The sequence below is a fragment of the Spea bombifrons genome, chromosome 4, assembly GCF_027358695.1.
Source record: "Spea bombifrons isolate aSpeBom1 chromosome 4, aSpeBom1.2.pri, whole genome shotgun sequence".
In the NCBI taxonomy this organism is placed as follows: domain Eukaryota; kingdom Metazoa; phylum Chordata; class Amphibia; order Anura; family Pelobatidae; genus Spea; species Spea bombifrons.
In genome coordinates this window covers 36,722,161-36,749,273 of record NC_071090.1, presented here as the reverse complement: position 1 = coordinate 36,749,273, position 27,113 = coordinate 36,722,161, and the positions used below count along the sequence as shown (strand labels likewise).

Sequence of the window (27,113 nt, the reverse complement as noted above, 5' to 3'; positions counted from 1 at the left end):
TTTTCCTTTCATAAATACATTTTTGGTTCACTTTTCTCACATAAGTAAGTATTCTCATGATAGATATTTCATGTCGTCAGGCCAGTGTCAGTGAAACAGCCACAACCATTTATGTTAATCATTTTTTTTTATTCCTTTTGTAAAATTATTTCGAACACAAGGACATTGAAAAGATTCGGCATTGGATTCCCACACATTTTCTTTGATTTACAGAACAGTCACAAATAAGTTAAACCATTAATATATTTTAGATATGTGTATATATATGTATAAAAAAAACAACAGCAAAAGAAAAACAACTCACATTATAACACTGAGTTAACTATGTGAAAGGCCAGTCATCCACAGTTATATTGTTTTTTGTTTTCCTGTTAACTCCACAACTGCCAGAGATATAATGTTTCTCAAAATCATGGCAGCAGAGTAGTTAATTAGAAAATTTATTTGTGGGTGTTTTTTTTTTTTTTTACCACCTGTTTATAAAAAGTTAAAACATGCTTTTTATGTAGGTAGACATATAAGAAGATCATTGACCCATTCTGCTTTAGAGGGTTGCAGGCCCCACTGCTACAGAACGTGCCTTTACACCAGAATAAAACAAAGTTAACAAAACAAAAATATGCAACAAATTTCACTGAACCCCCGATAATTATTCTCTGGGAGGGAAACAGAAATAATTCCCCGGGGGCATAAGGACTACTAAGACAAAAACAATGGGCTCATGGTTCCATACATTACAAAGGTTTTTTTTAATTTGTTTTAAACACCATTTTTGCTTCGACTATGACTCAACGCTAAAGATTACCATACATGAAAGTCACTTCACATGAGTTTCTCTGAAGATGGATTATAGGAAGAGCTCACTTTTTGGGGTAAGAGAGAGGTGCGCAACACACACCTCTTGGGGGAAGATCAGGGCATGAGGATAAGGTAATTTTTTATTATTATTTTATTATAGCTATATTTGTGCTGATGCTGCTGGTGGAGGGACCAGTATATGGGGGTGTTATGCTTCTGGTTCATATTCCTGGTAATCATCCTGAAAAAAACAAAACAGACAGTAAGCAGTAGCTGAAATCATCGTATGCAGAGAAGACAGAGGGACAATGTGATTGAAACTTTAAATATATGAAAATAAAAACATGATTGGGGAAAAAACTGGCTCCTACATATTTTGGCTGGCTCTTAGGTCAAAATAAAATTTGTCGACCCCTGCCATAGATATCATCAGTGACATGCAGCTGGTATCCCCCTGGACTCAGCAAGAAAAGGTTTATGTCTAAACTCCAAATTACATTTAAGGAGATCCGTAAGAGATTCCCAGAGACAGAAAATGTATACAAAAAGGTATGAGACTAGCTCAGCTGAGAAAAGACAGTGAATCCCTGGTCAAAACAGCTTTAGATTTTTAGCCCGATGATGACATTATGGTTAAAAACTATCAGTCAGCATATCCAGTCCAGCCCACACGGGTAGTCTAGGTCTGAAATGCGGGGCAAACTTCCTCTTGGCTGAGCTAGACTCATATCTTTTTGTACATATTTCCTTCTTTTAGCAATCTCCTCTCCGTAAGTGTAAAGTTGAATCTAGATGGGGACCATCTTGCTCACTGTACCCACAGGGATAACAACCATGCCTCAGTAATGAGGTCTATGAAGACTGAGAAGTAGATCTGAGCTTGTTGGTTCCTTCATGCAGCACTGGATAGCCTTTGTTCGCAGTATTAGAAGCACTTATTTGTTAAAGTACTTTAATATACATTCGGTAACTATAGGGAAACAAAATAACTTACTTACTTTAGGAAAAGCTGCAGCTCTAGAGCTACAGTGCACTGCCCATTCTGTAGTCCCACTTTTTTATGGTAAGAAAGTTCTCCTATTGACACCAATGGGAGAACTTTCTGTCTGTGTGGGGGAGGGGTTCTCATATAGCCAGTGTGTGCTCTCGCAAGCGACAAATATGTTTAATCAAATACATAAACTGCAAGCCTAGGACCAGGGGCAGAGAAAGAGGCAAATGCACGGAGTGGGGCTTTGCAGATTTGTTACATACATTTGTAAGGGGGAGAAATAAGTGTATATGTTGACTGGAGCATCCCTTTTCAAAGCTATCTTGGTGGCACCATTGATAGCACAAGTTGCTATTTCTGGTATTCATTGTATCTAATATTATTATTGATTTATAAATTAAGTTTATATTTGAGTCCTTTGAGTACAGAAGGGGCAGGTGCAAGACACATTTCAGCCAGATGACAGAAAAATTATTAACCTAACAGGTGATAAGGCACTGGTCACTCCATCTGCTGTGTACTAGCGACACCTTGAATGCTCAGCCAACCACAGTATCTAAGCATTGTGGGAAATCCTGTAGTGTACTAGATTTACCTGTCATTGAATATGACAGGGGCATAACGTATGTCCTTGCAGTGCCTGCACAGCAGGAGGACCTCCAGATTTAAGAGAGCCCCAAGACTTCTTGGTGCACAGATGGGTCCTTTAAACTGGCACACATTACATCTGCTATCAAGCTATTAATTATTACATTTGGTTAACACGTTTGGCGAGTCACTACATAGAATCTTCACAATGCGCTATTAAATGGTTTTCATGAGTTTCAGGGTCAGCTCATTTAGAAAGGTATGTTAATGCCCAACACCACTTACATGTGTGATCTAAATTCAGCTGCTTTCTTATTTAAAAATAAATAAATAAATAATAATAATAATAATGAAGTCAAGTTGCCTAAATAATAATCTTTGAAAACCAGTAATACAGGGCACGATTCATTATTCTATCATTTTTGTTATACATATATCTTGTTATCAGTATCTAGTGGAGAAATCTGGGATACATAATTAGGGATTCGCGGTGTAGTCCTGTGGGAATCACGATGATAAATAAAGAAGCTGTAATTGTAAATTAGTTCTGGAGAGTATTTGTTCTCATCAATATCCACCAGGGGGAGAGGCAGGTAATGAAATGGTGCAGCGGGAATCCACAGGACTTCACTATTTACAGCTATGGCGTACAAATGGCTGCTGATTTCTCCTACGGCTGACACACAGGGACCACAGCTGGTATGATGATTTTATTCCTACATCAACAATTAAGATCAGGCAGGAGAGGGACATAGTTTGCCTAGGGTGCTATAAATTCTGTAAACAGAAACATAGAATTTGAGGGCAAATAAGAACCTTTTGGCCCATCTAGTCTGCACCCTTCAGGATATATATATATATAAATGAATTGTTTAATAAGCGGGTATTATTAGGCGATAGGAATTGTTTAATAAGCGGGCATTATTTTGTGAATTGTAAGGTGCTAAAAGGTTGGAACACCAAAAGTAAGCAGCTATCATCACACACTGTTTAATTTAAATTAATTTGTTTTGTGCCCTATCCAAAAAACCTTAGTTTTTTTACATGTTTCCTAGCAATGGTTACTTCTTTACATTTCAGCCTCTAAATATATATATATTTTTAGATTAAAACATTTTCATCTTTGGATATTATTGTTATTATTTTTTGTTTTATATATACAGCCATCATATTCACAGTTGGGGGTGCATGGTCCTTTACTCCCTCGAGCTGCTGCGAGTTCCCTATAATGTCATTCAGTTTGTTCTGTGGATTAAATAGTTAAGTACATTTGGCCTGTCTCTGTTTTAACACTATACTTTGGAATGTGGAGTCTCTTTGAAGAAAATTACCTCTGCAAGTCCATCAATCAGGCTGTGATACAGGGGAGACCGCTCCATCTGCTATCTAGCATAATTTACCATACACACCTGCAAGAGCACCTTCCACAGAATGGCAACAACCCCGTATTATGCTTTTGGTCATCAGACGATGACTCCAAATCTGCTATGCACCCATTTTTTTCTGAAAATGATTACTTGCTTTCTCATCCTGATTAATTATTTCATTAATGACATAATTTTATCAAAATCACTACAATTTGATTAGTCTGTGTTGCTTGTACCTAATATATTACTAAAGACAAGTAAAGGGAATTGTATAAATGAGGATAAAGATGGAGCCCACTGCCTAAACACATTTTTCTGTTCTGTTTTTACAGAGCAAGATGAAGGTGAAGGACCCTTGTTAGCCAAGAGACATGGGGAGACATGTGACACAGCTGTGTTTATAGAGGAGGAAGTTCTACTTGAAGTCTCCGAAGTAAAAACAGACAAATCAATGGGACCTGATGGGATACACCAAAAATTATTAAAAGAGCTTTGACGTGTCCTTGTTAAACCGCTAGCAGATCCAATTAACTGGTCACTAATGACAGAAGTAGTTCCAGAAGACTGGAAGTTGGCAATCGTAGCACCACTGCACAAAAAAGTATTAGGGAAGACTTGACCAACTATAGACCAGGAACCCTTATGCCAGTAGTTGGCAAATTAATTGAAACCATGCTAAAGGATAGGATTGTGAAATATCTGGAACCATGATTTGGTAACTAAGATAATAGATAAGGGAGGGGCTGTTGACATAGCCTACCTAGATTTTAGTAAGGCATTAGACACTGTCCCTCATATAACACTTATAAGTAAATTGCGGTCTATGGGTATGGATGCCGGAATAGTTGAATGGATAAGCCAATAGTTGAGTGATAGGAGGCAGAAGGTTCTAGTTAATGGTGTATATTCAGAGGAAGGACTTGTCACTAGTGGGGTACCTCAGGGATCAGTATTGAGACCTGTACTTTTTAATATTTTATTAGTAATAGTACAGAAGGTCTTAATGGTATGGTATGTCTTTTTGCAGATGATACAAAGGTCTGCCACAGGGTAGACATTCCGGGTGGAACAACTCAAATGGTGAATGACCTTAAATAAATAAGAAGAATGGTCGAGAGTGTAGCAGTTGCAGTTTGGAACGTAAAAATCCCAAAGCACAATATAGCATTGGTGGAACGCTTCTGTTAGGAGTTATTATTTCTGATGACTTAAAGGTAAGCAGACAATGCAATAAAGCATCTCAAAAAGCAAGCAGGATGCTGGGTTGCATAGGGAGAGACATTAGTAGCAGGAAGAGGATGGTGATTCTGCCACTTTACAGATTGCATATAGTTCTGGAGACCTTATATCCAGAAGGATATTGACACAATCGATAGAGGTCAGAAGACAGCTACAAAAATGGTAGGTGGTTTCCATGACAATCAAGTGTCGATTCATGTTGACTTTAAGTCTAACATCCAACTTGGGACCAGGTAATTCAGTAGCACAAGAACATGAACCACAGCCTATCTAGGGGCATACGGATGTTGTGTCTACTTATTTTTATTATGTTTATAATTGTATCTCATTTTCAAACAGTTAAATTATATACATATTCTATCCAGTGCTATAGAAATGTTTGGTTAGATGCTACTGGAGACAAGATAAAGTAAGTGAGATGATGAGTTGAGAGGCTGGATGCTGCACACATGAGCCAAACACAGTAAGTCATGGAAGTAATGCGAGACTGGAAAATAATGACCAAATGGCTAATGTAAGTGTGTTTTTGTGCCACTTCTCTTTTTGTCTCACCTGGGTAGCCTCTTCATAGCTTTCCCCTTCTTGCTCCAGCAGTGGTTCAGCTGCAGGTTCTTCAACAGCCTCCTGGGCCTCTTCTTCAGGCTGTGGACACACAGAAATAGATCTTACTCCTTTATCTCCATCTATACTGCAGGGCCTTTTTAGAACCAAAAGTTTAATTAACCCCATTACAAAAAAAAAAACTATAGCAGACCCAGTAACAAATTTACTATATTATAAATACTGTAATAATAAATAAATGTTCCTTCAAAACACTTGTATACATCATATTCTAAATAAATGAGTAAGTAAACAATATTTTAATTCCAAATACTGCACGGGTTGGACCTAGAACATCTTCTGCAAATGTTCATATAATCACCTTATAATAACGCCACTATTTGGACATACTGCATATTGTTCCCCCCCCCCCAATAAAATGTTTCCAAAAGCACAGAATACAAATTGAATAGCACAGAAACCCTTAGGAAAACTGTGTTGTGAGTTAAAGAACATATTTGTCAAGCGTTTCTCTTACACCACTTTTATAACGTTATAAATTACATATGTCACTACATGGTTTATGAATAAGTGCACTACTTTTTTCAACATCGTCTTGTTAGCTTGATCACATTTCCTAAATATAGCATGTAATTATAATTAGTTAAGCGCCATCTAACAGCATAAGTATGAAAGTGTTGAGAAAATCTGAGTAATAATGCCTGATAAAACCAAACAAAATGAAGAAGGGTTCGTTCTGTGAAAGCACTTATCAGATAGACTCTCAGATTCTCTGATTAAGACTGGCCTCTTTGTGGTGAAAGCTGAGAATTCTATTTGTGTCTATCAAGGTAATTTAAGGTATTGGGCAGTATAGTGAGAAAGGGAATGAATACAAGCATTGGTTAGAGGTCTCTCTCTGCCAGGAGAAATTCAGAGCTTTCAAAAGGCTTCACGTCAGCAAGAAAATACTAAATCATCTCCCCTTCGTATAGCTTTTTCTCTCAGCTCTGCAAAGTGTGAATGTGTTAATCAGGGCTGATAAATATATCGGTGCAAACTGGATGGAGCGCACAAGCATTTCAATTAAAAATTGTGTTTCCATGTCCCGAGAATAAATTATCAGCTTTTCTTTTTCCTGTCCCAGTAGAAAGCTAAAATAACACATACATAAGTAAGCTATAGTTATTTTAAAAATAAATTCTCCCAACTGTGAAATATATCTTGAAAATATTTTATGTATAAAGATATATACATCATATGGACTCTAACCATTTGATGGCTGTGGTTGCAATTCTAATGTATATTGACAACCCCCAACAACTTTAGGTCCTTTTTTAATGATCTTGACTATTAAATCTTAAAGAGGAAATGTTATATTGTGGATGATTCCCAATCACAGTTCTTCACAAGTCAATCACCTATATGCAACATATTTCTCATGCTTATTACAAATATTACTCATGCTCTCTCACACTCCTATTCACTCTTTCACTCTTACTCTTTAATACTCTTGCATACTCTGTTACTCTTACCCACACTCACTCTCTCAAGCTCACCCACTCTTACTCATGCTCTCTCACTCATACTCCCTCTCAATGTCTCCTTATCTTCTCCACCTACCACTCATGTGTTCCTGTCTTCTTTCCTGCAGCTCCCCTTCTTCTCTTGCCTCTTCTTCTTCTGGCTTCTTACTTCGCCCGCTTCTCCCTGGTATCAGCTCCATTGACCAGGCATTCTGGAGCCCTGTGCACAGAGGCTCCGCCCTTTTGAGGAAGCGCTTCAGAAGGCTTGGTCAATGGAGCTGATAGCGGGGAGAAGCAGATGAAGAAAAAGGATAGAAGAACAGGAAGAGGCCAAAGAAGAATCTAAGCTGCATAAAGGGAGACAGGGACGTGGAAGCAGTCAGCGGAGAAGGTAAAGAGGCATTGAGAGTGTGTGAGAGACTGTGAGAGGGAGTAAGTGTGAGAGGGCACAGTTACACTCGCAGGACGTCTGTCTTAGGTCTGAGTGAGCTGGTATAAAAATATGTTGGTCCAACCAACAAATGCCATTTCTTGCTCAATAAGGAAAATGTATATAGTTCAAGAGGTTGTGGATTTTCTAATCAAAGGTGCCGCCTTTTGGGGGCTAACAGAGAAAAAGATGTCAAGCCACATAAGCTTTCAGCACCTGAGAGGTCCCTCCTGAATTCCATCTGACGTCCCAAAAGTTTATGTGACTTTGTCTTTCTCTCACTTAGGAAAGGAAAAATATGTTCATACCAGCTCTATATGTTGTTAAAAAAGTTCATAAATGGCTGTATGAGGAAATGTGTACATAAACTATAAAACAACACCTCATCTCTAATGTAATAAATGTCAGACTGATAAAGTGACACTATATAAATGTGAAACAGAAATATGTGTGAATGGCAAGTAAAACTATCACCAAGCCATAAATAAATCTGTAAGACTCCCTTTGGTAGATTACACTTCCTTGCAACAGCTCTATCATGTGTCATAAACCACCGTTGGATTATATATTTTTGTTAAACAAAAAGACTGTTGATTAAAAACTATTTTATGTCCCCATTTAGCATTTCTTAATTCATAATGTGTATAGATATATCACTGAAAGAACCATCTATTTCTGGTGCCAACAGTTTGCTGGTTGGAACTGCAAGGTATTGATTTCTTCTGAGAAAGGGCGAAACAATCTGATTATTGGTTTGGTAATATTTGAAATTTCAGGTGAAATTTTAGTGCTATCTTCCAAACAATATATCTGTGATACAAATCCAAAAGCAGAATATAGTATGTTGAAGATTCTTGGAATCTTTTTATTAATCACTAAGAAGGACTATCTTAATGTTGCCAATGCTTGATTAAATTAACAAATGAGGCAGACATCTTGCTTTCGTATGATAACAGTGGAAACTGTAAAAACTGTGAGAACCTTTAAAGTGCAAAAATCTCTTATTGTACAGCTGTACTGTTAGAAAAGCACATTATAATAATTTTCTGTATATATATACCGTATATATATATATATATATATATATATATTTGACAGAAAATATGTTCTAAACAATGAATTGTCTTCTCATTGACCAATGCCTAAGTTAAAATCAAGGTTTTTGCAAAAGAGCATTTTTCTAATACTGGCTTAGGTAGATCTGCAGATGTATCTTGACAACCTTCCTTTGCCTTGCTACTAAAATGGGATGTTAAGGGATGAAGGGCTTCTAGACTAGTATAAACAATAAATCTGGATGCTAAATAATCCTTATTCTTAGAGGTCTTTTAATGCAAAGCAGTGAAATTTTATGACTTAGACTATCGATTGCCGTTGAATTATTGATGATGGCTCATGTGGCGAACGCTACAACTGGGTTAAGGATTGAAGGGGACCTACGATCACCTGGATTTATGACGCAAACGTTGAGGAGGCTATCTCTCCCCTGCCTCTGTAAGTGACAGTTGGGACCGGTAAATTGCGAAACACATGGAACAAAACATCACACAGAGCAAGAAAAGGAATATAATTTCTGTAAAAAATTATCTACACACAGCCTTTACATGAACTGCATTGACATAAAGCCTCCTCAGTTGTTTGACTACCACTCCCACTAATTCTGGATGATTGAAGTTGCAGTCCAACAATTGATGGGGCTGTGTAGTATAACACAATGGTTTAGTTATTCGAGAAACAATGATTTTCACATTGGCGCATGGTGTTTCAGAACAAGAATAGTCAGATACATGTTTTTCATAAGCCGTTTTAGAAACAAATGCAATGAACCCCTTAACATTCTATATTCAGTGAAAAGCACAGTAAGCCAACTTTCTGTAGTTAGAAATGAATGGGGAATCAACATAAAATAACACTGGATAGGTTGGAATGGAACAATAAAACGCTGCTGTACAAAACACTTTAAAACACATATTAAGGGTAGGATACTAATCCTTAGGACTAAGTGTAAAGGAATGGTTGCACACATATGTAGCAGTGGAAGGGTTTATTTGGGATTATCAGTACTATAGGTGCTGCACTTATTGGGGTTTATGTATAAAAGATGATTCTGATGCAAAGTTTGAAAGTGGTCACCATAGCCACCAGTGGATTGGTCCATTCAGCAAGAACAGTACATTGCTTGCTAGGGTGATAATGCCACATTTCCAATTTGGAACCTTTTATTTATAATCCTCACTGTTTCTGTGAAAATGCCTTCTCAGCCCAAGGGGGTGAGTCTAACTTGGACCGGCCCATTAGCGGAGGCAGGAGTGCAGTGGTGTTATATGACCTCATGGTAATAGTGCAGCTACTCGCACAATGTGCAAGCAGCTGAAAGAACAGCTCTAGTGTAACGTAAGGGTGTGACACGTGACAGGTGTGAAATGTAATGTGTGTGGTGTGACAGAGTGAGTTGTGAGAGATTGTGGTATGATGTGTGGTTTGTGATAGAGTGAGTATATTTTGTAATGAGAGTGTATGTGTGTGTTAGAGTAAGTGTGTGATTAGTGTGTGTTAATACATATGTTAGTTACCAGGTGGCCACTTGGCTTTACCTGTCCAAGATGCAAGCCATTCCCAATCCATGTTGCAGGCTAAACAAAGCAGCCTATGCTAAGCAGAGAAAAAGCCACACTGTGTCCCCCGGTGTAATCTGATAGGAGAGTGCTACTCAGAGCTGTCTGTGGGTCACATGCACAAAAGGATTTAAAGGATCAAAAGGGGACCTGGGGTGAGGGGGAGTAAGCTTACTCCCTCCAATCGCTCCTGATCACTGCATGCTGCCTTCCGTCACTGCTTGTTTTCATCCTGGCAGCATAAGCTGTGGCCTCATTTTCTCAGCTGCTGCTATTTATAAGCTAAGCTAGAAGCAGTCCCCTCATTGTCTCAGAGAGCTGTTTGTTTTCCAAGATCCGTTCACTTGCTGTCCATATTCAGATGGACATGAATCATCACCTCAATTTTATCACTGGACGCGACATCAAATGGACCTTTAGTGTAGTTTTAGTGCACAGCTGATATGTATAATGAAATATATCCTAGAACCTCAAAGTACTGAGATAAATGTGGTTGATTTGTCTGCGGCTTCTGTCATTTACACAACTGAATTCAACGATTATTATAGCAAAAAGATGTCTTAATAGGTAACATGGGTGCCAGGCCTTCATTCAACCTTAATAAATGGGTATGCAAATATGTCTCTTTGATATAAATTGCTGAATTATGTACATTGCAACAGGTTCTTTGCTTGGTGCACATTTCCCTTACTTTCAGGTTGTAGATATGCTTTACTTGTTAAAGATTTTCAGATTGACTAGGTAGCCTCTTTAGTGCCACAAAGGAAATTACAACGTAATTACATTTAAACGTGAGCTCTTCTGTACACTTTTAAAAAGTGATATTTCACTGAGACATGATTGTACTTTATAAACTTATTGCCAATAGTCCTTAAAGGTCATTTTCAAGCAAGTGTGTTAACAGATGACTCAAGGACACCCCCTGAGATCAAGGGAAATCACGTATACGTTAGTAATGATTAAGGCCTGATGAATTTAACTGCATTTGGCTTTCTCTCTATGATCCAAAAACACAGTCATAGACACACAGACAGTTATAGTGTAACCTCTAATTATGATAAAAAAAACTACGACCCTTAAAAACTTTGCATATAGTTACTGTTATATATGATGTTGCACCACCTGCTGCTAGACTCTTTTGATTTGTATGCTTATATTAATTCAATTAACCCAATTAATTTTCTTGGGGCAGTATTGTTGAATGCAGCAGCTGAAATCTCAATGGCTATTACCTTGCTTAGAAATTAACCATTTCCAATTTCTAAACTGACGCCTTTTCAAGGTTGCAATGTTCTACTGTTGACCTGTTGGCCCTGGTTTCTGAGAGGAGCATAAACCGCGGAACGAGACAGCTCATTCTCCTCTCAGACAAGGGTTTGATCCTCACAAGCATCTACAAAGGTTCCAGCAAGTACTTGCCTTCTGTTTCAAGCACATCTGACTCATGCTGAGCTGAGCCTGAGATTGTGCTCTCCTGCGCTTGCAGACTGTACATTAAAAACCAAAGAGACATATTGTCTTCGTTTTCAAGTATTATGTTTTTGGTTACAATGGTATCCTAATTGTTATTTCCATACACTTCTCTTCACCTTAAGGATACAGCAAGATAACTCAAGAAACCCTTATACCACTTTCTTTAAATATTATTTTAAATATGCCCTTTATATAATAGGTATATTGTTTTTACATTCGGCTTTTATTTTAATACCAAAGAGGTGTGCAAAGAATTTGTGACATACAACACTCCCTGCTAATTGTTACATACCTTTATGTCTGTGGGGAACTCGTCTTTCTTTACCAGACCTGTGGCAGCAGCAATATTTCCAGCTCCAGACATGACAGCCCCTCCAAGTTGAGATGCCTGCTCTTTGGTCTTTTCAGCCACTGAAAAACAGGGAAGAACCTTATTATAATCAGATCATGTAAGCGAGTCACATAATAATTGTTGTGAAAAAGATTTGCCCTTTCTTTATTTTCTAAGTCTTAGTTTCATATAAAGGCAGTTGGCAGACCTTGCGTACTATTTGCTAGTGTGCATAGGTCACTGTGCCATTACTATGTCATCGAAACATACGTTTGACAGCAGATAAGAACCACTTAGCTCATCTAGTCTGCCGGTTTTTCGTGATGTAAGCAAGATATGGCAAGGCCATATGCATATCCAATGTATTTTTACATTTCTTTACTGTATTAAACTTTACTACTTCTGCTGGGAGGCTGTTTTACTGATCTACCATCCTCATAGTAAAGAAAAACTTCCTTACATTACACTTAAGCCTCTGACCATCTAGTTTTAGATTATGGCCTCTTGTTCCAACATGTCTCCTCATTTGAAATAGAATCCCTCCTGTACTTTGTGAAATCTCTTTATGTATTTAAATCTCTGTATCACTTCCACTCTTACTCTTCTCTCCTTCTAGCTTTACATATCACCAGAGCCAATAGTAAGTTCAAAGTTGCTTTCCTGTGAGAGGACCAAACAAGGATCTTCCACAAAAAAGGATCCATTAGCGATAGGGAGAGTGGGGCGCATGCAGTTCAAACAATAAAATATTTTAAAAGTCAAAGGGCTTCTGGACAAACGGTTTCTACGTAAAAAAATATTATGGTACAAAGTTAAGGAGCCGTAACCCCATAGCAACCAATGTAACTGACCTACAAACTGGGTAACTCCATTGGTTGCTATGGCAATAAGTCCACATGTCAGGCCTTGCACCAGAATTCCCTTTTACAATAGATGTAAAACCCAATTTTTTAATGGGATAATGGTAACGGCCTCATGCATTCTTGTGCTTGTGCAAAGAAAGCCTAATGGATGTTGTCTAATTTAATTTATTACAAACCCGTTATACAACTCCCAGTGTGTTTTATTTACTAAGTCTATAGAAAAACAGATACAAGAAGAGCAGCAGCTACTTGTATTAATTGCATTAGTCTGGTCTGGGAAATCTCAATCACCCATTAGCTTTTGATCCAATTATGGTCAGAGCTGGCTTCCGTTCCTCCGCTGCCTGAGGTGCTATGTCACACAGATTAGAGGCTTGTACAGCAGCAGAGAGGACAGAGATTTAATGAAGAGGGAGGCTCATACTGACCTGAGGTCACTCCTTGCACGACTCCATCTCGGGTTTTACTTCCTATGTACGAGAGAAAAGAAAACACCATTATGGAATGCCTATCCTAAGACCACGCTCTATAATTGGCATAATTAAGGGGAGGAAGCACTTTAACACATGAACGTACAAAATGAAAAAGGGTAAAACCAGTCCAGTTAACAAAGGAACGTAAATTGTTATGGCAACAAGAACCGGTTGGTTTCCAAAGGCTTATTCAGGAAATTATTTTAATGATACTCAACTAAAGTTTCGTGCAGTATTTCTGAAGGCATTAATCCCCGTATATGCATTTGTCCCTTTCCTTACCCTCCAGCAATTGCCGTGCAGGACATATATTTGGCGGAACACATCTCGTGATGCATGATATACTTACCTTCAGCAATTTTCTTTGGTGAGGGTGAGGGTCAGGGTCATGAAACATTTTCGGTGAAATGAAACATTTTATCTCTTAAGTCACTTCATTTTAGCTATACATTATGGCGTGCCTTCCCATAAAGAAAGCCTGGCTTGTCCATACAGAAAGCAGAGGCAATGAAAGGGGCATTTACAAAGATATCACAGGCCTAAAAAATATAAATATTTGCTGGGTTTGTTTTTTGCTCCAATAACCTAAAAAAATGCTAATTCTGTTTATACATATCATTATATAGCAAGCAAGATATTCAGCATTGCTTGTATTCTGTGCTTGTGGTAGCTTGCATTGCTTCCCTATACTGGTCTTGTTTGTTTGTTTTATTTTGATATTTGAATATACATGTTATAATTGACCTACATATTAGGAAAGGTTTAGTTCAAAACAAAATGTCTATGGTATGTCGTAGGAGGTTAAAGTCACCTCTCACATCCCACCAGTATAAGACAGTAGGCTAGCTCAGCTCATCAGAAAGTACATTTCTAAGCGACACATAATAATTGTTTACCAGATGTGACCATGTCTCGACAAGTACTAAGAGATGATGCAATTAAGAACTAACGATTTGTAATTTCTAAGTATATATTACAGTACATTCGTAACCCTAGGAAATGAAAGTGTCCATTTAAACTTGGCGTGGATCTGGCTAGAAATATGTGGGGTGGATGTCTGGGTCGAGAAAGACTGGATAACTCAAACAAGTAGAGTACTAAAACCTGCTATACAAACCATGCTGGAATAAAGTAAGTATTATTATACTTACAAAAATCAGACAGTGGTGTATTCCTATTGCCCAATTATAAAAAAAAAACAGTTATGGAAAGGGATGTGAGTTAAGGAATAGTTGTTATCACAATGGTGGGTAGTTAGTAACAGGTAGAGACAAATGTATATAGTTATATGCAGAATTGTAACAGCATATACACAAAAGAGGCACATCAATAAGCACACTCAAGGTAGAAACTGAAAAACATCCACAGGAAAGTACCCAGAGAGAAACACATTTCCGCGTGATTTGGTTTTCATTTAGGCAATGGTGTGGGTCACAATCAAAGAATAATACCAGAGATTTGGGCAACTTTCCAGCTTCAAAAAGGACAGATCCTTCTAGCTAGGAAAATGCACAGTGAGTGCAATGCTGCAGAGTTTTAAAGACATCATTAGTGCAAATGCAGGAGAGCACAAACAGGTAAAAAAAACCCCATGTGCACACACTCAAATCTGTAACTTGGATAGTTACATGGTGGCCCTTCTTCTCAATGCATGATCATTTTAACTAAAAAGTGCTTACAATGTGTGTGTAGTACATAATTAAATCAATACATTATTATTATATATCGTATTATAATATATATGTTATTACATTTAAATGTAACCTCCCAGCAGTGGCAAAATCACAATGAAGCACACTCAACATATGCATATGAATTGCTGAACAGGGTTGTCGAACATGGGATGGAACTACATTTACAATGTCATATGATTTTGTTACTATTGTGTTAATAGTTATCTAAGTCACTTGTATGAAACCAGCCACAGACATTCTAAATTGTATAGTATCAAGGTCTCTAATGGGAGGCAGGGAAAGAACGTAATAGAGTAGTTATTGATATTGTTATCTCCTTATTACTGTGGGAGGTTACAGCGACATGCAATGAAAAAGACAAGATTGGAACAATTGTCCCTGGACTAAAACGGGAGCCAATTCCATCAAAAGTTTGAAGATATTCAGAAAAAACATGTTATTTTGTAGATCACTTGCACCTAAACATCTACCAACACAATAAAGACAATGTTATAGAGATACTATGTAGCCAGATGGGAAGGTTATAAATGAGCTGACCCTGAGACTCTCAAAACACTAATACAGTCCGTCACAAAGATTATATTACAGTGACTACTGTAATGTTACTTTTGAAAACAATTTCCAGTCAGGAGCTACATTTATTCTAAAATCACAGTAGAACATGGAAGAGTCAGCTTCTAGACATGAGAAAATGAGGACCTTGCCATTTCATCTAGAAATATTGTTGTAGGATAGTGTTTGATGAGGTCAATGCATTCCATATATGACTGAATTACCTCCCATCATTTAAATGCAGGGCTGGTATGGCATTTGGCATTGCTGTGGAACAATACTTCGGTTTTGTACCAGACAGCCATGTAAGAGTAGGTCCGACAACATATATAACATCTAGTGGGTTTGCTTGCCAAAATTCTTGTCCATTTGTTGATGTGTATCCACAAGTTATTGTTATGAGATTCCAGTCCTCGGTGGCCTGAGATATTAGTATTGCATATTCCGGGCTGTGAGTAGATATGGCGGTGAAAATGAGTGGCATGCAAATTCCTCGGGAGATATATATTATTTTCAAGTGTCCAATGATTAGCCCACTAAAGAAATTAAATTCCAAACCTCAGTCTGCTCTTGGAATTTTGCAGCCGTGCTCTCTATCACATACATTTGCCGCAATATTCTGACTGCTAGCTACAGTTCAGTTGGGTTAAATTAGATTTGCTGTACCATATATTTAATTATTTAATTAAGCCTAAAAACAAAATTGCAAATGCTATCAGGATTGATTCATAAGTAAATTAATGCAACATAAATGTTTGAGCTGAACAAAGCCATTACCGCGCGCCATTGCTTTAAGAGAAGACCCTGTCTGCTTACATAATGGATAGCTCCTGTAACAGCCGCTGATAGCGGCCATTTAATTTGTTTCAGGATTTCATCCAAGTGCCCCATAGGGACATAGAGTCAGGCATACACAAAGAAATACCCAGATTAATTATAATTAACCCATCTGCTCCCACAGAGAACAGCTATACAGACTGAGAAATCATTAGGATATATAGATCAAAGTGTCAGTCAGGGACGCAGACTGAGATAAGTGGACCTGCAACCCTCTGCTTGACCATTAAAACTAGCACAGAATGTCCAACTAATTACCTCCCCCCTATGGTTAATTACCTAGACCAGGATTGTGCAATATGAAACCTTCAAGCTGTGACATTGAAGCTAGAGGTGTTGCGCTCCAACATCACTTGCCACAATGGACAAAGCCTCAATCATTTCCCCACCCTACTCCAGACAAAAGGCCTGGGAGAAGAGTAGTTGTAGCTGTGGTGCTTGGGGAGCCACAAATTGCCTCCCCTCCCCAGCCAGCAGGAGATCTTCCTTGAAAACCACAACAATGCTTTGGAACCTAGAGCTTTACTAGCCTTCCTCCAAAGGAGGATGGTCCAGAAACAACACAGAGTGGTGGCAGACCAACCTCCTCCACCAAAAAGGCGAAGGCATATGCTTTGGGACTCACTGTGGCAAAAAGATAAATGTGAAAAAAATAGAAACTGTAATGAACAAGATTGATGGTGTTCAGCAATGCACAAAGATGTGCATGTGAGATAAGGAAATAGTTAAGTGGCCACTATGGTCCCAGCAGGCTGGATTGCAAAAAGTCATCAGCCTATCAGTCAGAGGCCACAGATGAAATCAAGCTTGTGGGGGTGAACAAGCATCTCTCGTTCCATGACACTCTCAGCTCTAACCAAGAGGGTCAGGGATTTCTCTGCTTCCCCCTCCTAGGGGATAGTACATGTGATCTTAGCCAAAAGGCTAAGAAGAAAGGAATTCTTGAAGCTGTTATTGGTAAAATGCGAGAATATGTATTACCGTATTTGCTCGATTATAAGACAAGGTTTTTTCCAGAGCAAATGTTCTGAAAAATACCCCTCGTCTTATAATCGAGGTGGTCTTCTAATCAGACCTCGTTCTGCTTCGGCCGTGCTGCTTACCGGGCTTTGATCGCGAGCAGCGTCTCTGCTATTAGCAGCAGGAAACAGGAAGCTAGCAAAGTCCTCACATAACTCTACTTCCCCCCTCCTTCCTCTGGGGGCGGGGCTAGAGAAGTTGATCGCACAGCCGGGCCCCTGCAGAAGTCTGCGAGCGGGAGATCTGCAGTTCAGGTAAGGGGGTGGGGGGTTTGAGCATGTGTGTATGTGTGATTAATGGAATGAATGAGTATTTAAATGTTTGTGAATGAGTGTGTGTGTGATAGCATGGATGTGTAAGGGGGGTGGTAGCATGGCATAGGGAGGCTGTAATCACACTTCTAACATCCCCAGGTTCCAGCATGTACTGGCTGCCTTGGCTTGATAGGAGTGTGATTGCTGTTAGCAGTATATATATATCTCCAGAAATGCATTTAACCCCCTATATGCCACTCAGCCCCTTGAAATGCCTTTTAACCCCCTATATGCCAGAGTGGCATATAGGGGTATAAGGCATATCATGGGGCAGAGGGGCATATAGGGGGTTAAAAGGCATATCATGGGGCACAGTGGCATATAGGAGGGTATAAGACATTTCTGATATGCCTTTTAACCCCCTATATGCCCCTCTGCCCCATGATATGCCTTTTAACCCCCTATATGCCAGAGTGGCATATAGGGGTATAAGGCATATCATGGGGCAGGGGGGCATATAGGGGGTTAAAAGGCATATCATGGGGCACAGTGGCATATAGGAGGGTATAAGACATTTCTGGAGGCAGAGTGGCAAATAGAGGGTTAAAAGGCACATCATGGGGCAGAGTGGCAAATAGGGGGGTATAAGGCATTTCTGGGGGCAGAGTGGCAAGCCTGGGGGCAGATGTGCATAACTGGGGGGGCCAGGTTGGCAAATAAAAGGAAATAAAAAATATATTTTTCTCAATCATAGCTTTTATTAAATATGAAAATTAGTTTACATGAATTAATATTTACTGGTAAAACTTTTTTCCTATAGGGTAGTCTTATATTCAGGCTTTTTCTTTTTTTTCCTAAATTAATATTCAGATTTTGGGGGGTCGTCTTATAATCAGGGTCGTCTTATAATCGAGCAAATACGGTATTTAACATCCTGTGATATCAAAATATCAGCAATTAAATTAATATTATATAAAACTGATCAACTTATGATAGGGTGGCATTGCCTTGTCATGGAATGAAACCACCCTTTTTTCTAAAGAATTATGCCTCATTAAGACTTTTGTCTACTGAGGAATGTGCAATTCACTTTTTATAAAACGTTTTATAAATGTAAAAGCATCCTTGTACTTGGAGTCCAGTTGTGAAACAGAAACAATATTCTGATTCCTTTTAAACGTGTGGCGTTATATCAAACGCATCCAACTATACATTCCCAAAGATATGAGATTTTGTTTCTAAAGGTTTAAGTGTCTGTAAGTAATATATCATCTGATCATAACACTATATAATTATATTTTTACTTTAATTATACTCTATTTTAATGTGAATATGCATATTTGTGTTTTACTTATTTATGCAAATGTGCTCCTATGTCATCAGCACAATTGATTAGTGAAATTATGTACAGAACAGGCAAATAATTCAAATATGGACCATCAGCGAAAACTCCAATGAACCTCTGTCATTGAGAAAGTAAATGGCTAGAAGTGGGTTATGGGAATGGTTGTCCTGTGACAGATGACATTCTCATCTGACTAGCTCTGAGCATATGCTTGCTTTATGTAGGTCTGTAGAAGCCAGAGATGTTTCAGCACTGGACAGTTCCTAGCTGTACACTGGCAAAAGAGAGCTACAAGAACAGCTGATTTCTGTCATCATCATTATTATGACTACAAGCATGAGCTTTCACACACACACACACATCACATTCAGCTCTTAACCCCTTTATTATTAGAGGAGGGTTGATTGAAATGATGTGCATCACTGGTGCTGAACAGGTTAAAGCAATTTTACCATCACACACCTCCCAAGTTTACTACATTTGGAAAAAATCACTTCATTAATTGCATTCAATAAGGACATTAGATAGATATTGGCAAAATCATCATAAGCAATGGCAACAACCATTTCGCTATTCATTTTAAAAAGCATACTAAGGGATAATTCTTGTAAAGTCTTCTACAAATTGGGATAACGCTGGTATCGCTTTATACATTGCACATAGATCTCGGTTTAAATCCCTTTGAATAAGCTCAACCTTAAATAAAAATAGCTGTGTCTCTTCAAGTCAATGTAGTCTGTTAGAATTCAAAATGGCCGCTCTCAGCCACCATTCCTTTCAGAATCTCTATCTTTTTCTCCATTGATGAAGACATATTCTACTATGTGAAATATATTTTACTACCTAATTTTTAGGCTATATTTTCCCTTTATTGAGATTTTAAGTGATCGTATCATCATTTTGATACTCTACTCAAACCTTACATATCCTGGAATATGATGTCATCCTCTACTTACTTGCAGCATGCTAACCCATTACTTCAATAGATGATCTGTAAACAGTATGTACGTACCTGTTACGTGTTATGCAATACATGTGACCTTTTACATGGAGTCAGGATAATGAGACACCGTGGGATATATAAAACAGCAAATAATGTCTGCTGACAGATGGTACTGTAGAGTGACATTCAAAGGCAGCCATTGACGCTAAACACTTACCCACATATAGTACACCTTCTTTAGTTTTCTCTGCAGCCTCTGCTACACCTTGCTTAGTTTTCTCAGCTGCAGCCACCACCCCTTCCTTTGCTTTGGACAAGCCTTTCATTAACACATCCATTCTGATATTTTGCAGTCTGCAGATTTAGAAGGGAGAATCATCAGCTAAGGAGGGTAGGAACAGAAGACATTTTTACAACACGAAGCTGCAGCCCCCCGCTCTGACCTGCTTTCAGTGCTTCCCCACTCAGTTTAGCTTAGTATATTTTCAGCACTAATGGAACAAACAACAGGAATTTGTATTACAACTCCTAGGGAAGCATATACTTAACAAATATTACAATACATACATATATCTCAATGTATCTGCTGCGACAGTGTGAAAATTATCTCAATAATGAATATGACTGCAACAGATAAGTAATATTATACATATAAATCGCCAGTCTCCATTTTCCATAAACACATAACCCTCCAATACATACTTACATGTTCCACATATTCTAATATATATATATATATATATATATATATATATATATATATATATATAAAATATGTGTGCATAAATATACCTGTATATATTATTTACATGTTATATTTCTATAGGTAAATAATGTGTGTGTGTATATATATATATATATATATATATATATATATATATATATATATGCTGTCTCTCTGTATTGTCTATAAATAATCACAAAGAAAATTGATCTATGGAATGCATGATGTGTTTTTCTAATTATTGCTGTGATCGTTCATGCATGTCCATGAAATAATTCAAACCATGGAAATCACTGTACTCGGCCCCCATGTCCTTGAAACCTGGATTTTTTTTCCTCTGCAAGAGGGAGGAATGGTACAAGGGGAGGTGCAGAAATCCTATCATCAACCTTTACAAAAGCATTGCAGCTGAGAGAAAGATGGAGGTGGTGATATCGGAAAGACAGGGACATTACAAGGGAGATGAGAGATTAAAAAAAAAAATCTGAAATAAAGATGAAAAATGTAGTGTGACCACATTCATTATATAAGAGACGCCAGGAAGGTGACTAACCAGTCCACATATCATATCTCTTTGCTAGACATGCTTACTATGGGTGATTAGTAGGGATTACAGTAGGCTTTACATTCATATCAACCCATACAGTTTGCAGAAATGCATGGAATGGCTCCATTTAACCTGATGCAGCTGAGAACAGCCAATGCATCTTCTACAGTGACAGATGCACCCCCACCCCCAACCTTATGTCCTGGGGGCCCTGAGATATGATTAAAGAACAGGAGTGTTTAGGAAAAGCAGAATAAATAATTCAATAAATAAAAACAAGACCTTACCTCACAAGACCCAATATGTATCCAGTTGGTGTCTCCTGTCTGTAAAAAAAATCCCTTCCTAGTAAATGTGTGTATGTGTGTGAGAGGAGAGACAGACAGACAGACTGATCAGCTGTAACAGGGCTTCTGTATAAACACAGCTCTGCTATCCCTCCCTCCCTTACCTGGGGTTCAGAGGTGACAATGGCAGTAGAGTTTCTCAAGGTAAGGGTGATGAGCTGGAAGAAGGATCAAATGCAGCTTCTCAGGAAGACCCTCAGCAGGCAGTGTCAGGACTACAGAGCCATGGGATGCTTTTTCCCCTCTCTGTATGCTCTACACCCTCCTCCTTCTCTGAGATGCAGCTATGCTGTGAGTTGCCTAGTGCTTCTGTGAGTGCTGTGTACCCCCTTGTGGCAGGAGATCCTATGAACAACCAGGAACAGTAATCAGAGGCAGGAGTTCACAGAGTCATATACCCCCTCCTCTTCCTCCTGCTGCTGAAAGACAGGAGGAGATCCCAGCCTATGGATTGCATCCCCCAACCCATGCATACAATGCTATGTGTGGAAGGAAAATCAGATGCCTCCCCCTGCTAGTATCGCTGAACCTTTATCCTTCATGCTAGGGTGGTGACCTTCTTCTTACCCTTGCTCTGCAATACAGACATATGCCAGCCACTGCCATATACCTACAGTTCAGACACTGCATACACAGCACAAATGACTGTTATACCCACAGGTAGCTATGGATATCAGTACCCATGGAGCACAGCAATGTAATAAAGGCACCCTGTCATTTTCCACGCGTATACTTATTAAATTATAGCAACATAATTATTATTTTCTTTTATTTATATATTGCAAACAATATGTGCATCATTACAGAACATGCAGTCAAAGGATGTGACAAAACTAGAACTGACAGACTAAGAGGAGCCATTAAATTAGGTACAGAGGTCCCCGCTCACAAGCTTAACATAATCAATTATTAGAAATAACTAATACGGTCTGCAGTGATGCACCTAGAAATGGAGTCTAAATATGTGACTGAAAACAGGACATGGTTGGAGCTCTGCTGCCAAAATAACAATTATATTCTTTTTATCTACTCGTTTTTTCATACAATGTAAAGGTGACATTTTTGATTGCAGTAACAGTTAATCATTATATGCATGGAGTATACAATGGGAGTTGATACCATGAACATAAAATTATTAATACAGAGCTAGAGGTTTTCACGTTTCCTTTTAATGAACATTAACTGTATAATCATAAAGTAACAGTAATGCATAGCTGTCCACAGCTAAATGTGTGGAAGCAGTCCAGTTGAGCCTGTGGCATTCCCCTCACCCCTCTCAACATCAGGCAGCGCCTGGCAAACCTTTACACAGAACGCTGAGTATCTTTAATGGCACATTCTGTGTGCGTTGGTTTGGATTAGTCCATATAGTACTAGGGGGTAAGACCCAAGAAAGCCTGTGTAAACAAGCACTGTGCGGTAGTGAATTAGGGGTAACGACAAATGAGAAGGATTTGGGAATTGTTATAGACAACAAACTAGGCAACAATGTGCAGTGTCAGTCAGCAGTTGCTAAGGCCAGTAAGGTATTGGCGTGTATAAAAAGGGGCATCAAGTCGCGGAATAAAGATATAATTTTGCCTCTGTATAACTCAATGGTAAGGCCGCACCTTGAATATGCTGTGCAATTTTGGGCACCTTTTCTAAAGAAGGATATCATAGCACTAGAAAGGGTGCAGAGGCGGGCTACAAAATTAATAAAAGGAATGGAGCACTATAGTTATGAAGAAAAGTTAACTAATTTAAATCTGTTTAGTTTAGAGAAACGTCGCCTCAGAGGGGATATGATAACATTATATAAATATATTCGGGGCCAATACAAACCATTGTGTGGAAATCTGTTCATAAACAGGACTATGCATAGGACACGAGGTCATGCATTTAGACTGGAAGAAAGGAGATTTAGACTAAAGCAGAGGAAAGGGTTTTTTACAGTAAGGACAATAAGGATGTGGAATTCTCTGCCTGCAGAGGTAGTTTTATCGGAGTCTGTACAGACGTTTAAACTGCAACTGGATGGATACTTGGAAAAACATAATATTCAGGGCTATAATACTTAATTATGGGGAAACAGCTTATTGATCCAAGGAGAAATCTGACTGCCATTTTGGGGTCAAGAAGGATTTTTTTCCGTGTTAGTGCAAAATTGGAAAGAGCGAAACCGGGGTTTTTTTTTCCTTCTTTTGGATCAACAGCAACAAATTAGCAGATATAGGACAGGCTGAACTTGATGGACGCATGTCTTTTTTCAGCCTATGTAACTATGTAACTATGTGTGAATACGTGAAGGGATGTCTCAACTACCACTGTGCACAGGGCCAGACTGGCTTCCGGGAGATTTCACAGTGGGACAGTCGGACTGGGGACTGGTGGAGCAGCACTGGGGCCTAGCTGATATTTATGCAGCCTCGTGGCCGCCTAATGTTATTAAAGTGGCCAGTGGCATTTTAATATGCATTTTAACAGTCGCAACTTAACGATGTGGCGCTCACACTCTGCAAGAGCAATCTCTTTTTTATTCCGCCCAATGGAAACAGAAACACAGCGTGACCCCTGTGGTGTTCATGCTTCCCCGAGCGGTAAATGAGACGTTGCTTACACAGTGTGCAAGCGTCACAGAGAAAGCTGCAGGCGAGGTAAGAGGGTGCAAGAAGCAGTATGAATGAGTGAATGGATGTATGCATGTGTTAGCATGGACGTGGATGTGCCATTTTTGCCCCCAAGCAGCCTACCTCTGTCATTTCCTCCCTAACAGCCTGTATATGCAATAAAAAAATAAAATAAAAAAATGTATTTATGTGGACATATTTACTTTTTTAAATAATAAAAATGCCATATGAGCTTTTGCGGACAGCACTCTTGAATTTCAGCACCAGGAGTGCGATAAGAGTGCGTCATGAGTATATTTTGTCCCTGTATTGTGTCCCTTTAGTATAATTATTTATTTACCTCCATCATATGTATACCTACCCTGCAATATGTTTAATATCACCTACATGTAGATGTACAAACGAGTGGATGCGCCGTAAAAGCCTGTTGCGTGGAGATGCCATATTTCCTTAAACTGTAAACATTTCTAGTAATTGTATTATTCTACCAAACTGCATTAATGTCTATAATGGTTTTTTTTTCAGTCTAGTAGATAACCTCCACAGAATAGGACACAGAAACTGGGGTGACTTCTCCAGCTTTGCAAGATATTACACTTCAGAGCCTTTTCTCTTCAGTGCATTGCCACACACCAAAAATATATATCAAGGGTGTAGAGTTTATATACTGCAAAATGATACAAGAACAAGAAGCAAGCTCAGGAACAGGGTAACCTTAATTGTCTCAGAACCATACATCAAAATAGGAAGTGCGAGCTTCTCACTGTGCTGAAAATATTGCTGAATGAAGAAAATCACAGCATAAGCTGTAAGCATCTGCTTATCTAATTTATTAAAAATTAGGGGCTCTCTGATTTCAAAAATTGGGAATGGCGTAAGGCATGACTGAAAAGAGCATACAAGAAAAAAAAGACAATAAAAATGAGTATTAATTAGAATCAAAAACTGTTAAGGAATCTCTAGTATACCCTAACTTTCTTATAGGCACTACATGAAAGAGCAAATCATAGCAAAACAAATATATGTAAAAATAAAACTTAAATTCAGATAACCAGTCCAAATAATTCATCAGCAATAATCAGTCCAAAGAATTACTCCAAAAAATACAAAAACTCGTCGCAGAAATTGCAAATTGCAATAATTAAGTATGTCCATGTGGCGGCGCCACACTATGTAAAATGTGCAAAAAAAGGCCAAAAAATATTCAAAAGTGGGGAAAACTTAAGTTGATGTAACTCTCAAATATTTCATAATGGTGTATCGACCACTTAAATACATCCGATCCCACCGATTCAATCTCAATAGAAATTATTCGCTTCACAGAGAACATGTTCATAATGAATATCATTACACTGAAAAATGATGGCAACAATCTCACATCGGGGGCTGATATACCTTATAGACATATCATGTCACCGGTTAGCACAAATGCAATGCGTTTAGTCCATAAAATTGGATACAAAGAGTAGTGTGTCATCTTGAGACAAGGCGTGGAGATCATCAGTGAGAAGAGCCAATCTGACATGAAATAAAAGGGGAGAGAGGGTCAGGGTGCAGTGTAGGGTTCCCATATTGGCCATATTATCCAGGACTTTATCTTTACATGCTGCTGACCACCACATATACAGCAGTGCTGCCCTGTAGTATGGGGAAGTATAAACTCACAGATGGAAATAAATGAATCAAGTCTATGAATCCCCCGTTATGCAGGGGTACCACTTGATATATGGTAGTATATGTAAAGTACATGTAAAATATGGTCAATATGGGAACCCAAGTGCCAACATGCCGCACACTACAAGCAGGAAACTGTGAGTAATGGGTGTATAACATATATAATAAGTAGAATTCATATAAGGTGTGGGACGGACTGAACTGCATTATTACACCTCAACCACCTGTAATGGCTAAGGGATAGTAAAAGTGTGCTGAGAGTACCAGATGACGTAACCAGTCTCATCGATACAAGTTATTATTATTTACTTGGAGACCTGTTGACCAAAAATATATATTCAGCACCGCTATACTGTTCATTTTGCCATTGCCATTATTAATAGTACATCCTTTTTTGTATGTACTTAACGCACAAAAAAGCAGAACATCATTTGTAATACATTACTTTGGCTTGATGGATTATGCCAACAAAGACGGATCTTTATTGTATGAGTGGCAGCAATGGTTCTGGTAATTTGATTAATGCTACTGCTTTTTTCTGTGTACTCATGTTACCCTGGATAATCAATGTGTCTGGCTTTCCCTGCTCCAAAGGCAGGTATCTCATGAGGAATGATTCTAATGACAGGCTTATACAATATAATAATGAAAAAAAAGGATATCATTGTTTCCATTTTTTTTTGTTTTTACTCTGGGCCCCTCATTGGCAATGAAGCTTCAAAAACAACTGTATCAAGTAATTAGATGTAATGTAATGAGATTTAGATTTACTTTACTGAAAGGGTAGTAGATAAGTGGAACATCCTCCTTGTAGACATTAATACAGTAATGGAATTTAAACATGTATGATATAAGAACATGGCTATCCTGGATCTATGACGTGACCAAGGACTCATTAAGGTTTAAGTGTTTGCAGCAGGAAAAACAGACTAGATAGGCCAATTGGTTCTTATCTGCTGTCAAATAATGTGTTTCTAGGTTTCATTAGACTTGTGTGTTACTATTTGGGTTATCGCTGATAAGATGAGCTCGGCTTATCCTCCTTATCATGAGCCTACAAATGTTCACACAATAACAGTGATATATTATCTCAAGTGCCAACGGCTATGGAAAGGTTGACATTTCATAGAGACATGGGCTGCATGTTTAGATAAATTGTTACCATGTGTTCTATATATATATATATATATATAGATATAGATATAGATATAGATAGATAGATATATATGGGGTAGCCAGTGGGGGGCTTTTCCACTGCTGCAAAAACTCCTTGATGCTTAGCTAAACCTCGCAAGCCCTGGGCATGAATAAGTAACCATGTCCCCTAGTGAGC

The 27,113-nt window shown here is 38.4% G+C and overlaps 1 protein-coding gene across 2 annotated transcripts; it reads right to left on the bottom strand.

Moving 5' to 3' along the window:
• Nucleotides 1-135: 135 nt before the first annotated feature.
• On the bottom strand, nucleotides 136-21,786 carry SNCB (synuclein beta). Of its 2 annotated transcripts, XM_053462689.1 has the most exons (7): nucleotides 21,602-21,786; nucleotides 21,438-21,476; nucleotides 20,097-20,233; nucleotides 13,190-13,231; nucleotides 11,860-11,978; nucleotides 5,536-5,625; nucleotides 136-1,039 (listed from the first exon to the last, which is right to left on the bottom strand). In XM_053462689.1, exons 3-7 carry the CDS (start codon nucleotides 20,215-20,217, stop codon nucleotides 1,007-1,009), a joined length of 405 nt encoding a protein of 134 aa, XP_053318664.1. In that variant the 5' UTR covers nucleotides 20,218-20,233; nucleotides 21,438-21,476; nucleotides 21,602-21,786; the 3' UTR covers nucleotides 136-1,006. The 2 variants fall into 2 exon arrangements, with proteins under 2 accessions (XP_053318664.1, XP_053318665.1); XM_053462690.1 differs by lacking the exon at nucleotides 21,438-21,476.
• Nucleotides 21,787-27,113: the final 5,327 nt, after the last annotated feature.